This window comes from Phyllostomus discolor, chromosome 3 (assembly GCF_004126475.2).
Source record: "Phyllostomus discolor isolate MPI-MPIP mPhyDis1 chromosome 3, mPhyDis1.pri.v3, whole genome shotgun sequence".
Taxonomy (NCBI): domain Eukaryota; kingdom Metazoa; phylum Chordata; class Mammalia; order Chiroptera; family Phyllostomidae; genus Phyllostomus; species Phyllostomus discolor.
This window is the reverse complement of record NC_040905.2, coordinates 103,830,559-103,845,705: the sequence shown is the minus strand read 5'-3', so window position 1 is coordinate 103,845,705 and position 15,147 is coordinate 103,830,559. Positions and strand designations below refer to the sequence as shown.

General features: G+C 38.3%; 1 protein-coding gene across 1 annotated transcript in view; it reads left to right on the top strand.

The window, feature by feature from the left end:
• Positions 1-15,147, top strand: part of SHISA9 (shisa family member 9) — a 288,724-nt gene that overhangs the window by 12,223 nt on the left and 261,354 nt on the right. The window contains exon 2 of the mRNA XM_036020919.1: positions 1,445-1,572. Coding sequence (XP_035876812.1) covers positions 1,445-1,572 — 128 coding nt within the window. The remainder of the gene's footprint in view (positions 1-1,444; positions 1,573-15,147) is intronic.

The following is a 15,147-nucleotide window of genomic DNA, read 5'->3' as shown; positions in this document are numbered from 1 at the left end:
TTGAGGATATTCCTATATCTAAGTAAACAAATGATTAAGGGTTGATACAGAGAAAAAAGTATATTGGTGAGGTCCGACCTTAGGTGTGATGTGTTTGACAGTGGCCTGTACTCTGTTAGATGCACACACTGAGCTTCTTTCCTAAGCTTGCATTTCATTGTGGAGGTTACTGTTATAGGTTGAATCATGACCATCCCCCCAAAAAAGACATTAAAGTCCTGACACCCCTGATCCTCTGAAGATGACCAGATGTAGTTAGTTAAGATGAGATCATACTGGAGTAGGGTGGGCCCCTAATACAATATGACTGGTATTCTTAAAAATGCCCGTTGAAGACAAGACACAGGGAGAATACTCTGTAAGGGTGGAGACAGAGTTTGAGGTGATGCAGCTTTGAGCCAGTGAATACCAAAGATCTGCAGCAACCTACCAGAAGCTAGGAAGAGGCAAGAAAACCTTTAGCATTCAGAGGGAGCACGGCCCTGCTAACATCTTGTTCTTGAACTTTTAGTCTCCAAAATTGCGAAATGATACATTTCTGCTGTTTTAAACCATTTAGTTTGTGGTACTTTGTTACAGCAGCCCTAGGAAACTCATACAGCCACTTTAACACCCCCTCAACTTGTTTCCTTATTTATAAAATAATAGTGATAAGAATATTGACGCTTGGGTGAGTGTTAAGGAGATTACACATGATGATAAATGGAAGGCACCTGAAACACTCCTGGCACGCAGATTCTATGCTTTCCCTCCACCTCCAGCTACTGATTAAAAGGGGCACCAGCATGGGGTGTGTAGGGGTCATACCACATCCTCCATAGCTACAGGAAGCCCCCCATACTCAGTGTACAGGGCTGTGAATACCGACTCTTGTTGAAATCTCTGAGCTACAACTTACTTGCTGTGTGACTTTGAGCAGGTTAATTCACCTCTCTGAGCCTTTACTTATCTGCAAGGAAGGAGTAATAATCCTAATAAGGTGTTTATAGGCTGCTTTGTTGAATTAAGGCATGTAAGACAATTAGCATAGTGCCTTCGTATAGTAAATACTCAGTAAATGTTGTTACTAATAGTGGGCTGTTGCTATACATGAAGTGTTGGTATCTAGTATTAAATATAAGGGGAGACTAATCTATGGGATGCAGACATATGACATACATTCATTATTTAGTCCTGTCAACAGTTCTATGAACTAACTAATACTGCTATTACATAGTTATTGTGGGAAGGATGTGGGCTGTTCTGCACAAAGTCCTTGTGTAACCTCAGATTGCACTGACCTTGCCTACTTGTGTCTCCCACCCCATCCCCCATCCCTAACTAGAATGGTGGCTCCATGCAGTAAAGGGGTCTTATCTTTTGTTCACAAGCACAGTGCTCACAGCACAGCGGATGCCAGTCATTGTGTTTTGAATGAACAGATTTAAATTCTTTTTCCTTTTAGGGCCCTTGCAGATGTCATGAGGCCACAGGGCCACTGCAACACTGACCACATGGAGAGAGACCTGAACATTGTGGTCCATGTGCAGCATTACGAGAACATGGATACCAGAACCCCCATAAATAACCTTCGTAAGTAGAGTTGTGTGATCCATTTCCAGTCCCACATGGTGACCAAGGCAGTGGTCACATTTCCAGATCTCCTGGTGTGTGTTTGGGCCCATTAAAAGCTTCTCTTTGTTGATTAGTTAGAAGTTCTATTTCATCTCTCCTGGATGAAGCTGCATTTGCCATTGTGAGAGTCCACTTGGTTTGTTTCTCTGTGACAATGTGATACACTTGGTTGATTTCTCAGGGTCAGTTCTGTTAACTAACAGACCACTTGGTTGGTTCATCTTGGTTGGGTACTTAGTTAGCCAATGGATTACTTGGTTGGTTCATCTTAGTTAATCTCTTAGCCAATGACCCATTTTGTTGGTTCATCTTGATTGGGTAATTGGTTAACCAATGGCCCATTTGCTTATTTGTCTGCCTTCTGAGGTAGACCAGTTGTGACTTTTAGGTTTTGTACTGTTTTCAATGGACAGATAGTAGTTCAGAAGAATTAGACCTATTTTTCATAAAACTAGAGTTTCATAAAAATAATACACAAACTACTTTTTGTGTGTGCATGTGCACGTACTCCCACACCTTTGTGTATTAGGAGTTGGGTTGCTAATGTTGTGTTGGGGTATGTATGTGTGATTCAACAATAGCAAATTCATTCTATTGTTCTTTCAGGAAAAAAAACTGCATTTGTTGTTGTGTTTCAATCTTTAGCTGATGGAGCCTACTTGGGGATCTCAGTATGCCCCCAAAGATTTTTCTTTGCTTTCAAAGGTCTGTATGTACAACATACATTATGGATTTGATACACTGACTAATGGGAGTGGGGAAAAACAAGATTGTTTAATTTTTGACAATAGTGTACCACCGTGCTTATTCCTAGCAATTGTGTTTTTTAGTAACCCCCATGTTAAAGCAGTGGAGAGTAAAGTAGTTTGGTTTAAAATAACAAAAGCCAGAGAATTTAGAGGATGCATTTAGTTGTGGCTGGAAGTTCTTAAAAACAGAAAAAAGTTCTGGCATTGAACAATTTATAGTCTGGTTCGCCTTTGCTGAAGCTCCACTAGGAGTTGCATAGCTGTTTTAGTTGCTGAATCATAGTTTTGGACTGTTTGGTTACAAATTTTTATGCTTGATGGGTAGAGGGGTATGCCTGTGGAATTTGACATAGGAGACATGAATCCTCTGATCCTGTGTGGTGATAATTTTCCTTGGCCTTGGGAATGTTACAGTCTGCTCACAAAGTCAATGTTTGGATGACTTGAAAATGGGTACCAAATAGAATGTCTTAGGTTTCATTGTTTTAAATAATTCAACATTATTTATTTATGACCAGGTCATAAAATGGTATGAGAAAAGCCACATTTTAGAGCCATGAACAGCAGCAATTGGAAGTTTTATGACCACATCTCACAGCCGTAAAAGATAGGCTATATTGCACAAACTCTGACATGGCAATAGCTGTGTCCAGTTCCCAGTTCCGGCTCCGATGGAAATGAGAGCATTCTCTTTTAGATGGCACTGGGAAATGAAAACCTGTGTGTATGTGGCTCCTGGTCATCATAAGTGGGCAACCGTGATCACAGAATGGACAAAGCTGCAGTGGTGCTGCGTCCCTGGCTATAGAAGGTGACTGTTAACAAGTTTCTCATATGACATTTCAATCAAATGGAATAACAAACTCATTAAAGTTATCCAAACTTCATCATTCCATTAGGCGAATGGCAGGATACATTAATGAATCTTGCTTAATAAGGGACTTAAAAATGTGTAGTGAAATAAATGACTGCCTAGAAATGGGGGTCCCGGCATTGAGTAAATCAGAAATCTCTTGCCACAGACTGACTTGGTTTATTTATCATTCTTGCTTTTGGTCAGTATTTGTGTCTCAGTAATCAGTGATCTTTTACACCAAGAAAAAAAATGTGTCTTGTAGTGTTCTACATAGGGGAGAATTTCGGGTGTAATGGCACAAACATTGCATTCTCACAAGAGTTACCACAGATATTAATTTCATATAACCCTGCTGGGTTGATCCAATCCTTATTTCCTAGAATTCCTGGGAATATTTGGAAAATAAGACACATATAGCTTTTGTACTGTTTTGTATTAATAAGTTTAATTTATATAACTAATTCAGTAGTTGGTAGTAATGACAGATTTTCTTGTAATGATTTTATCTTTTTATTGATTTATAAGAGCCATTTACATATTAGAGACACAGGGAAAATTTGCATGTTCAGAAGGAGGAATGATTTTGGAGTTCCTTAAGAGGATAGGACTATGTGATTTATATTTATCAGCTATTAGGTGTTCAAGAAGCCAACCAGTCACCAGAGCTCACTTTGACCAATTGAGAAACAGCAGAGAAGGAATGTATTCTGATAACTGGAAAGTGCCGGAATTAGAATGTACCTATTGAATAGCCTTTTATGAACATTATGGAAAATAGAAAGAAAGATATGTCTGCTTGTGATATGCCAAGAAGGAGGCATATCATGCTGTTTTCAAGGTGCTCTTTACTTAACATCCAAGTTACCATATTTGACTGGGAACTCAATAGTCTCAACTTAAATATCATCTTCCTTTCTGTTCAATGACCCACTAGACACGACTTTAAGAGAATATGTAATCATCTCCATCTATTTCTCTCTCCTCATCTTCTTAATACTAATGCTAGATTACTTTCTGATCTTTCCCTTGTGCTTGGGTCAAATGCTAAGAGAATCAAAAGTCAGTGTAGAAGTCTGGATATTTAGAAGGGGGGAATGGAGAAGGACTAGTGTGGAGTCAAATAGGGAGGAGAAAGCTTCAATTTGGGGACATTTTGGCCAACCTTTCTTTATAAATTTCCTATAGTTGATTTTCCCTGTGACAGAGAGGACTTGCCTTTTTATCTGAAGATGGATTTTTCTTCAGCTGATGCTGTTCATGTTCTTTCTAGGCATTCAGTGATATTGCCTAAAAATATTTAGTCTGATAATCAAAAGGGCTTTGACCTCTTTGATTAACAGGATGTAGATTCAGATGAGATAGTGATTTTCTGCAAATGCTCCTTGGCTTCTGTATAATTATAGCTTGCTTTTGCAGGCACGTTCTGTCCTCAAGTGCTGTGAATGTACTCTGTCGCCCCCACCCCAGCGTCCTTGCCTGCTAGTAATACCCCTTGCCCCTTTTGGGAATGCAGAGTGAAGATAGGTTCCCTTCAGTCTTAAAGATGGGGGATGTGAGTGAGGGGCTATGGATACAAGAATACAACCTGGATCATTGTTTCTTGACTCCTTTGTGTGAACAGCATACCTTTTTTTTGACATAAAATTTTAATTTGAAATAATTTTGTATTTACAGAAAAGATACAAAGAGAGTACACAGAGTTCTGTATGCTCCTCACCCACTCTCCCCCAATGTGAACATCTTACATTTCTGTGGTGCACTTATGAAAACTAAAAAATCAACATTAGTACATTATTTTTTAGCTAGACTGGAGATACTTGAATTTCACTAGTTTCTTCACCAATGTCATTTTGCTGTTCCAGGATCTGATCCAGCATACTACATTATATTTAGTACAGCAAACTTGGTAGTAGAATTTTGGTTGTGCCGTATTGTTTAATGATATAGTAAGAACTAGAAACAATACTAAATAAGGCAGTAGCAATTACAAAGCCTTTATTGCCACAGTATAAAAGAAATGTCTTCTAGTGTCTATAAAAGCATTCATATAAAACTATCCACCTGGTTAGTGTTGGAATGGAACTGGTGGCTCTCCTGATGGTGCTCCCACGTATATACTCATGGGACAGGCTCTGTGCAAACATACGACCCCCCCTTGGAAATAGGGTTGATGTTACACTGTTGATTTTACAGCATAATCTGAGCAAGTGAGATCTCACCCTAGACTGAGGAGAAATGCAGACTTGATGTTTTAGGACACAGAATCTACCAGGAAGACCAGGCTATGATTTCAGCCTCACCCCACCCCTGCTCCCCCAGGACCATTCCCAGATGGATTTACAAGGAACCAGATGTAAAGCTGATCAGGTTAAGTTTCTGAAGATGTTGTGTAGCTCATATCTTGGGCCAGATGGGTTTCCATTTATTTGTCTATATTTGCCAAACACTCAGATATCTTATACTTGACTTTTGGAGATACTGGTAGGGATTTTTTATAATATGTTTTTTAAAATTGGGAATTTCTTTTTTTTTAAAGATTTTATTTATTTTTACTTTTAGAGAGGGAAGGGAGGGAGAAAGAGAGAGAGAGAGAAACATCAATGTGCGGTTGCTGGGGGCCATGGCCTGCAACCCAGGCATGTGCCCTGACTGGGAATTGAACCTGCGACACTTTGGTTCGCAGCCCGCACTCAATCCACTGAGTTTAAAATTGGGAATTTCTTAATCAGGGAAGGGAAAAGGGCAAATATAGATATAAGAGTATGTAAGAGTAAAAATTATGTAAGATAGTATAATGTTAATAGTAACTTAGGCAGCATTCTAAACCCCCAACACATTGAATCTTCAAAATCTTATTAAGTTAGTACTATTACTTTTACCATCATAAGGATGGGAAACTGAGGTTCAGAGGGTTAGGTGGCTTGTCCAAAGTTCATATAGCTACTAAATGGTGAAGCTGGGATTTAAGCAGAGCAGGAAGACCCAAGGTTGGTGTTTGTAGCCACTGTACTGCATGACCTTTCCTTGTGGTACAGGTGTTTGCAGAGTGGGAAAAGCCTCCCCCCGGAGTCGAAGTTGTTAAAGGATATGTTAAGTGATCCAAAAGGTCTATTGGCACTCTAGGAAAGAGGGCTGTTCCCAAAATATACCCCAGAGTACTTACTGTCTTGTGATGAGTTCTATCTTAGAAGAAATTATAACTAACATTTATTGAGCATTTGCTACTTACCAGGCATTACGTGTTACAGCTTTGAATGTATTAGCTCATTTCATACTCAGAACAACTCTCAAACAGCCTGGCTCATTTTTACCACAGGGCCTTTGTGCTTGCTGTGCTTTCTGCCTGCAGCACACTGCTCCCAGGTCTTGCCCCTTCACAGCTTAACCCCACTGTCCCCTCATTGGACAGGACTTCCTTGTCTGCCTCCAGCCCCCAAGTTACCTACTGTTCCTCATATACCATTGTTTTCTTCATAATTTTGTTCTCTCTAAACTTGTCATACTCTTTATTTGTGCCTCTTCCACTACAGTATGAACTCTGTGAGAGAAAATGCTTTGTACTGTCCTAGCGGCACCCCCTGCCACAGAAACTGGGCTGGCTCATGGCAGCAGCTCCATACATTTTTTGTCCAACAAATGAAAACTCCTGTGGAAGAGGTACCATTATTCTTGTTTTATGAAGGAGACAATTGAGATTCGTGGAAATGAAGAAATTCATCTAATGTGATGACTGAGATTTACTTTAAAAACCTCTAGGAAAATATAAAATTGTGGGGGATGGTAGATGAAACAAAATGAGGAAAATATTATTGCAGCCGTGTGACCAAACAGAATTATTCTATTTTGTGTTTGTGTATATTTGAAAATATCTACAATAAAATTAAAAATCAAACAACTTGTCTGTGGCATCATAGTTAATAGAGGAGCCAGGATTCAAACCCAGGTCTGTCTCACTCCAGAGCCTGGGTGCACATAGCCTATCTTCTACTACATAGCCAGGCTCAGGAAGGGTGGAAATGAGGACCACCTCAGGGACTTCAGTAGGTACAGTGGAAAAAGATAGCATCACTATCTTTTCTGTCCTTAATTTGCTCAATTGCTGTGTCCTTTTGTTCAGGTGATCCAGAGGTAGAAAATGTGATTGATGTCTGACTAGCCAATAGCCTGGCTTCCCCTGGATCAGCTGTCTGACCCCATTCAGTTAGTTGGGTAGAGTGCAGTCCTCTCAGGGCCACAGTGGGGAAGGTTCTCCAAGAAAGTCTTTCTTGAGAAGTGGGTGGGGACAGAGGTTGCATTTGCTTTACTCAGTGTTGTATCTCCAGTGCCTAGAAGTTACAATGTTCAATAGATGCTTATTGAATGAACAAATGTGTGCATGCATGAATAGATCTCTAGCCCAAGATCCATATGAAGCCTGGTGGAACTCATTAGCAGTATCTTGGGATTTTGAGTCTTGAGGGAACTTGGCTAATTCTACTTCATGTAAGGCTTTAACTCTCTTCTGTGGAGTCTCAGCAACCAACACTCTTGTTTCTGAAACCCAAAAGTTTTGCCACAGTTGTGCAGGCTAGCTAGCTGTTCTGTCTGAAGATCTGTGACTGTAATGGTTTTGGCCCATGGGTCAGTAAATTAGAAGGTAAATAAGAGTTAGTGGGTGGATCTGTACTGGATCAGCTAAATAAATACATCTGTAGGTTCAGTGCAGTTACCTGAATTGACTTTGTGTGGTTTTAGATCAAGAGCTCTGGTTTTCTCTTTAAGTATTCAGTTATATGTGCTTCTGTGATATGTAGACAGTGCTCACTAAACACGTCCAATATGTCTTGAGATAGTGCAACGAGTGAGCGGGGGACATGGACTTAGAAGGTAGGTATAATTGGACTGGGTATCTGCTCTATCACCTGTTAGTTGCACAATCATGGAAAAATTCATTCAATTCTCTGAACTTCAGTCTCCCATTCTATAAAAGAAGTTAAGTATTATTTCCCTTACAATATTGTTATGAGGATTAAATGAATGAACCCATAGAAAGACCTAAGCATAATGCCTGGTAATGTGAATGTTGGTGATTGCTATTATTATTTGTGGAATAAGTAAATGTTAGTGCTAGAGTGGTCTGTCCACCAGGGGACAATGACACGTCAGCATGAATTCACTGTGCAGTTGTCTTCACAGTGAAAATGTTTTCATTCTTTGTGCCAGCTAATAACACAATTTGTGTGTGTGTGGTGTGTGTATTTGTTACTACTAATGTTTTTGATGCAAATGAGATCTGAAGAAACTGTCAATTCCTTCCCAAGGAAATAGCTCTAATGGAGCAGCTGTCCCATTCTTAGCCATTTGTTCCTCTCATCTGTTTTTCTTTGATTCCCATTAAAACCCATGAGCTTTTGTTCTGCTAGGAATATTGATTTTAATATTTTATTTACCCTGGCAGAATAGGTCAGTAGGAATCTGTGTGGCTTCTATGGCCTCATACATGTCTTGTATTTCTACCCAGAAAATGAGTTGTGTGTGTGTACACATTCAAACAACAGAAATAGAGCCCTTAAAAGTAAAAAAAAATCACCAGTTTCCATAAGTCATCTCCTGGGCTCTTTTCAAAAATTGTTACTAAGGCTGGCCGCATGGCATTTCCTAATTAGATTTGCATTGCCATTCCAAAGTGCCTGCCACCAGCTGTAGGACTATTTGTAAAGAAAGCCTAAGTGCTCATCACAGTGTCTGGTTTACTTTAAAAGATGCCAAGTTCTGTTCCTTCCACACAGGGAAAGCCTGTCCTTGGATAGAATTTCTTTGGGAGAACATTTTTATTTATGTATCAGGATTAAATGATGCAATGTGCCTATGATGTGATTGGCACTTACTGTGGATACAAAGAGTAATAAATGAAACAATACAATTTTTTGCTCATATCACATGCACGCATTTTACTTCTCCCAACTCCATGAAATAATTGCAATAGATATCTGCACCCACATGTTACAGATGAGGAAACTCTGGCTCAGAGAGTTTAAGTAACTTGCCCAAGGCTACAGAGATATTTAATAAAGAGTTCAGACTCTTTCTGGCTTTAAAACTTGTACTCTATTCATGACCTTTCTCATGCCTTTCCCAAGGACGCACACTGGGTGATGTACCAGATTATGTCTCTTCCTCTTGTTATTTATTGATTCCCACTAAGAATCACTGCATTAGATTACACTCATCTTTGAAAATAAACTGACTGAGATAAAGTCACCATTTCTGTCCTAGAGGACTCAGATAATTGTAGCTAATTATTTGCTTTCTTGTCAATAATATTTCTATTTAATCAATCAACATTCAACCAATGTCTATTAAAATCTTGCTATGTGTCAGGAAAAATGCAAGGAATTGGAGGTACGAAGATGAGTGAGACAAAAGTAGGAAATATCCTGTTGGAGGCTGTGATCCATTAGGGGGAAGGAGGAGTAAAGGTGTGATTGCAGAGCAGCAGGATGGGCATCAGTGCAGGATGCTGTGAGAGCATGCAAGAGGCTTCCTCAGAAACACCTGAGGCTGAAGGAGAGGGAAGAGAGATTAGGATAGATTTTACTTAGAAATTGATATTTTATTCTGGAAGAGAAATACTCCCTAACAATTTCCAAGGATCTGAGTGAAAGAAAGCAAAAAATTTTCATGTCCTGCCTTTTCTCATCTTTGATGGAGGGGAGAACAATCAGTCTTAGACTATAGATCTCTCTTGAAGATCTAATTAGTTTTACACAAGTTGTATAAAGGGAGAAGAGGCTTTTTGTTTGGTTAAGATCACTCTGCTCTTTGTAGGAAAATAAAAACACTGTGTCTGACTTGGGAAGATCAAAACTTCAGGGTCAGTTATCAGGAATTGAATATGGTTTCTTTTCACAGAACTCTTTTATTTAGTTAGCTTGCTGATCTTCAAGATTGCATTGATTTTCTTCTTTTAAAAATAACAGCCAATATAAAATTAAGCAACATAGTGTAATACTGTAATGCATATATTAAAATAATTTATAATAAGGTTTGAGGAAACTGCCTAAAAACTCCCAATACAATATTTAAGAATTCTCAATAAAGTTAATTACAAGTTGAAAAGGAAATCCCATTTCGTTAGTCTGAGAATGCAGTTAATGAAACTAAGTGTAATCATAATCTGAATATTTCATTAAGTGGAGACTTAAACTCATTAATTTAGGTATTATGCCTGGAGTTGTGTTTACATGAAGACTGTCACGCTCAAACAAGAGCCTGTATTTTATTTATTTAAATCTGGGCCCTTTTCCAGGGATTTGGACCTGCCTCCCAAAGATCTGTCCATGGTGCTGAATCACACTTTGGAAAGTACTTAATTTAAACCAGTTAAGAAAAGTTTATCTCCTCTGTCCATCCCATCCTTGCTTAAGAGGGGAAAAATTGGGACAACTGTAATAGAATAACCATAAAAATAATAAAAAAGAAAAGTATCTCATAAAGTTTCGGAGCTGGAAGGAACTTCAGGAATCATTCTGCCTTTGGTTTACCACCGTTCGGTTTCCAAGATGATTAAAAATGAAAAATAATTGAAAAACGGGGGGACCGACATAATGTGCTAACTTAAAAGAAAGGTAATTATGTAAAAAGTAAGTACTAAATTTTCTCACCATCATTTCATAAACAATATGTACATTTTAAGACCAAAAACTTATAAAACACAATTCCTAAATAAAATAAAAATACCTTCATGAAAAATCATTCCACCATTATTTTTTTTTTAATTTATGTTTTGGCCTCCAATTAGTAGAAAATGAGAACAAGGATTTTATTTTTGGTGATCACTGATCATTTCTTAAATAGTTTGGTCATTGAATGAGTATTTATTGAGCATCTACTACATGCTAGGCACAGGGGGTTGGTGCTAGGGGTACAGAGATTAGCAACCTGTGTTTATGCATGCATGTATATGGGTATATATGACTTCATAGAGCTTGTAGTCAATCCATTTTGTACCTTGTACAAATAATAAAACTATGATCAGGAAAATGTATGGTCTTCTTAAAGTTACACAACTGTGAAACTTGTCAGGTTAATACTATTGTAACAGTAGTATTGAATATTTAGGACACAATTACTAATCACAGGTATCTTTCGTCTTGGCAGTTCTCTGAAATGGACTTAAGGATGTGAAAGAAGGGATAGATTTCATAGCTACTGGTGCAGCTCTGCTTTATTTGGATGCCTCACCGATTATCCAAAGGAAGCCCTTTGTAATATTCATATATGCTTGGCATTTTGACAAAATATTGAATTTCCTAAAACCCATGAATTGGAAATTGTGCAAGGGCAGAGTGTGGTATTTGATTTCTTTTACTAAGTAGTAACAAGGAATGGAGAAAGTGCCTCATTCTTCAGAAGCATTATTTGAAAAATTTTAGTGCATGTATTCAAAATCAAAGAAGGTTAGCAATCAAATAATTCTTTTTATCAAAAGCATTGTACAAGTGTGTTTTAAAAAATTGTTTCTTGTGAACATTTTTGTTCTGTTAATCAACTTAGAGGTGACTCAGATTCAGCTCAGATTCTGGTACTGCTTCTTTAAAACATGAATTATTGTTTTAATTACATAAGTATTATGTATTAATACATACATATAATTATAAAAATCACCTATTCAGATCCTGCTACTGCTTCTTTAAAACATGCATTTATTAAGATTTTAATTACATGAGTATTATATCCATACACAAAATTATAAAAATTTTCGCATAATATGGTACTGAAATCTTGCTTCTGTAATTCATAATGACCTCTTTATAGATACAAATATGATCTCCAGTCATGTAATTATTAATTCTGTGTAAACTAGAATATTTCATGTATTTGAACATAAACTACATTCATAACTTTGTTGTTGATTTGTTGGAGAGAGAAATCACTTACTACTAGGGTTGTTAGGAAGCAACTTGGAGCTGCTGGAAGTCATCTCACTACCAAAAAGAGAACCTGCCATGAAATAAAGACATTGCTGAGAAAGGCAAAGGGAGAGGTGAGGTGAGTTTAGTTTTGATAACATTGTTTAAGTTCCTGGATCCAGCCATATCTGAACCTGTGGGTTTTCAGCCACATAAGAGAACGAATTTTTAGGGAATTCAAGATGGTGACAGAGTAGGTGGAAGCTACACCTCTTCTCAGGGCTAAACTGGAATTAAAACTAAAATACATAGAGCAATCAACTTGAATGATTAACTGAATACTGGTTGAAGAGGTCTTACAACCAAAGATTTATAGAAGAAGCCATATCCAAACTGATAGGAAATGCAGAGGTGTGAAAAGGGCTGGCTTCCCTCCCACAGGCAGTGGCTGAGATTCTAGAGGGATATCTCAGCTGCAAAGGTTCTCACTGAGAAGAGTGGGGTCTCAACCCCAAGCTGGGATCCCCAGCACAGAGCACCAGAACTGGGAAAATGTTCCCATGTAACATCTGGCTATGAAAGTTGGCAGGGATTCTATCCACCAGGGAAAGACAGGAGTCTGCTAGAGACACAGACACCCTCTTAAACAGCCAATGCACAAAAATCTCATTTGCAGCCACTTACAACAGGCTTCGGCAGAGAAAGGACAGAGTGGACTAGGTTTGCCTGAGGAGAGACTGGGTTTTGTGGCTCTGGTGAGGAAACTGAAGAGACAGTGCCAGGATCCCTGTGCTAACTCTCCTGCACTGGAGACACCATCTTTCTTGGGTGGAGCACTCCCATCCTTACAGCTTCAGCCTGGAGGATTACAGTAGCCCCACTTTCTGAACTTCCTTGTACCCTGCTGAGGAGTCAGGTGCTAGGGCTAGGAGTGTAGAGGTCTTGGCAGACTCACTATGTGACCTTGGGCTGGGGGCCATTCTTCCCACTTTCCTGAAAATCTGAATAGCACCTCCCTTCATGAGATATTTGCTAGCTCCCTTTTGTGGGCTCCCAGTGGCCACCTTTTCTATTTCTGGTGTCTTCACCCTGCCAGTGTCTAAGCAGAACCTGGGACAGACTAAGTTGTGTGGTTCTGGGACATGAGCCACTTTTCCCATCTTGGGTTCAGGAGCCTTGGGCCTGTAATACTTTCATTTATAACATGGAGATAATTTTAATAATACCCAACTTATGGGACTTGGGGATAAGTCTCCAGAAAAAGAGCTACATGAAGTAGAGGCAAGCAATCTATCAGATGTAGAATTAAAAAATGGTTATAAGGATCTCAAGAAACTTAGTGAAAACTATGACAGCATGAAAAAGGACATAGAAACCATAAAAAGGAGCCATTCAGAAATGAGGAATACAATATCTGAAATGAAGAATACACTAGAAGGAATAAATGGTAGGTTAGATGAAGCAGAGGATTGAATCAGTGATTTGGAACACCAGGTAGCAGACAATACCCAGTTATAGTGTCAAAAAGGAAAAAGAATTAAAAATATGAGGATAGTTTAAGGTATCTTTAGGACAACATGAAGTGTAACAACATCTGCATCATAGGTATACCGGAAAGAGAAGAGAGAAGGCAAGGGATCAAGAACCTCTTTGAAGAAATAATGACCTAAAATTTCACTAACCTGGTGAAGGAAAAAGACATACAAGTACAGGAAGCACAGAGAGTCCCAAACAAGATGAACCCAAAGAGGTGCACTCCAAGACACATCATAATTAAAACTGCAAAGTTAAAGACAAAGAACAAATCTTAAAAGCTGCAAAAGAGAGATGATTACCTATAAGAGAGGTCTCATAAGACCATCAGCTGGTTTCTGACAGATAGATTTCAGGCCAGAACGGACTGACATGAAATATTCAAAGTGATAAGCAACGACCTAAAACAAAGACTTCTTTACCCAGCAAGGCTATCATTTAAAATTGAAGGAGAAACAAAGAGCTTCCTAGACTAGAAAAAAGCTAAAGGAATTGTTACTACCAAAGCAGTACTACAAATGTTAAAGGATAAAGAAGAAGGAGGAGAAGGAGAAAGAAGAAAGAGAAAAAAGGGAAGAAGAAGGAGAAGGAGGAGGAGAAGAAGGAAGGTAAGGAAGAGGAGGGGGAGAAGAAGGCTCAGAGGCACATAGTTAAAAGAATAAAATGGCAATAAATAAGTATCTATCTCTAGATGTAAACAGCTTAAATGCTCTAATGGAAAGACATAGATAGCTGAATGGATAAGAAAACAAGACCCATATATATGCTGTCTACAAGACACCCATCTGAGAACAAAATATACACACAGACTAAAAGTAAAGGATTGGAAAAAGATATTCATGCAAATGGAAATGAAGAAAGCTGAGTTAGCAATACTTATATCTGACAAAATAAGCTTTAAAAGATAAGCTATAGTAAGTGACAAAGAAAGGCACTACATAATGATAAAGGGAGCAATCCAACAACAGGATATAAATCTTCTAAACACTTATGCACTCAACATAGGAGCACCTAAATCTATAAAGCAAACCTTGATGGACATAAAGGGAGAGATTGATAGTAATAACAGTCATAGTTGGGGATTTTAACACTCCATTTAAATCAGCGGATAGATCTTACAGAGAGAAAATCAACAAGAAAAGAGCAGCCTCAAATGACACACTGGAACAGATTAACTTAATTGATATATTCAGAGTATTTCACACCAAAGCAGTAGAATATATATTGTTTTCAAATGCACATGGAACATTTTCTAGGATAGACCACATGTTAGGCCACAAAACAAGTCTCAATAAATATAAGGAAATTGAAATTATATCAAGCATCTTCTCTGACTATGATGGTATGAAAGTAGAAATCAATCACAAGAAGAAACTGAAAAACACACAAAGACATGGAGACTAAATAACATGTTACTAAACAATGAATTGGTTAACAAAAAGATCAAAAAAGAAATCAAAAGATACCTTGAAACAAATGAAAATGAGAATACAACAACCCCAAA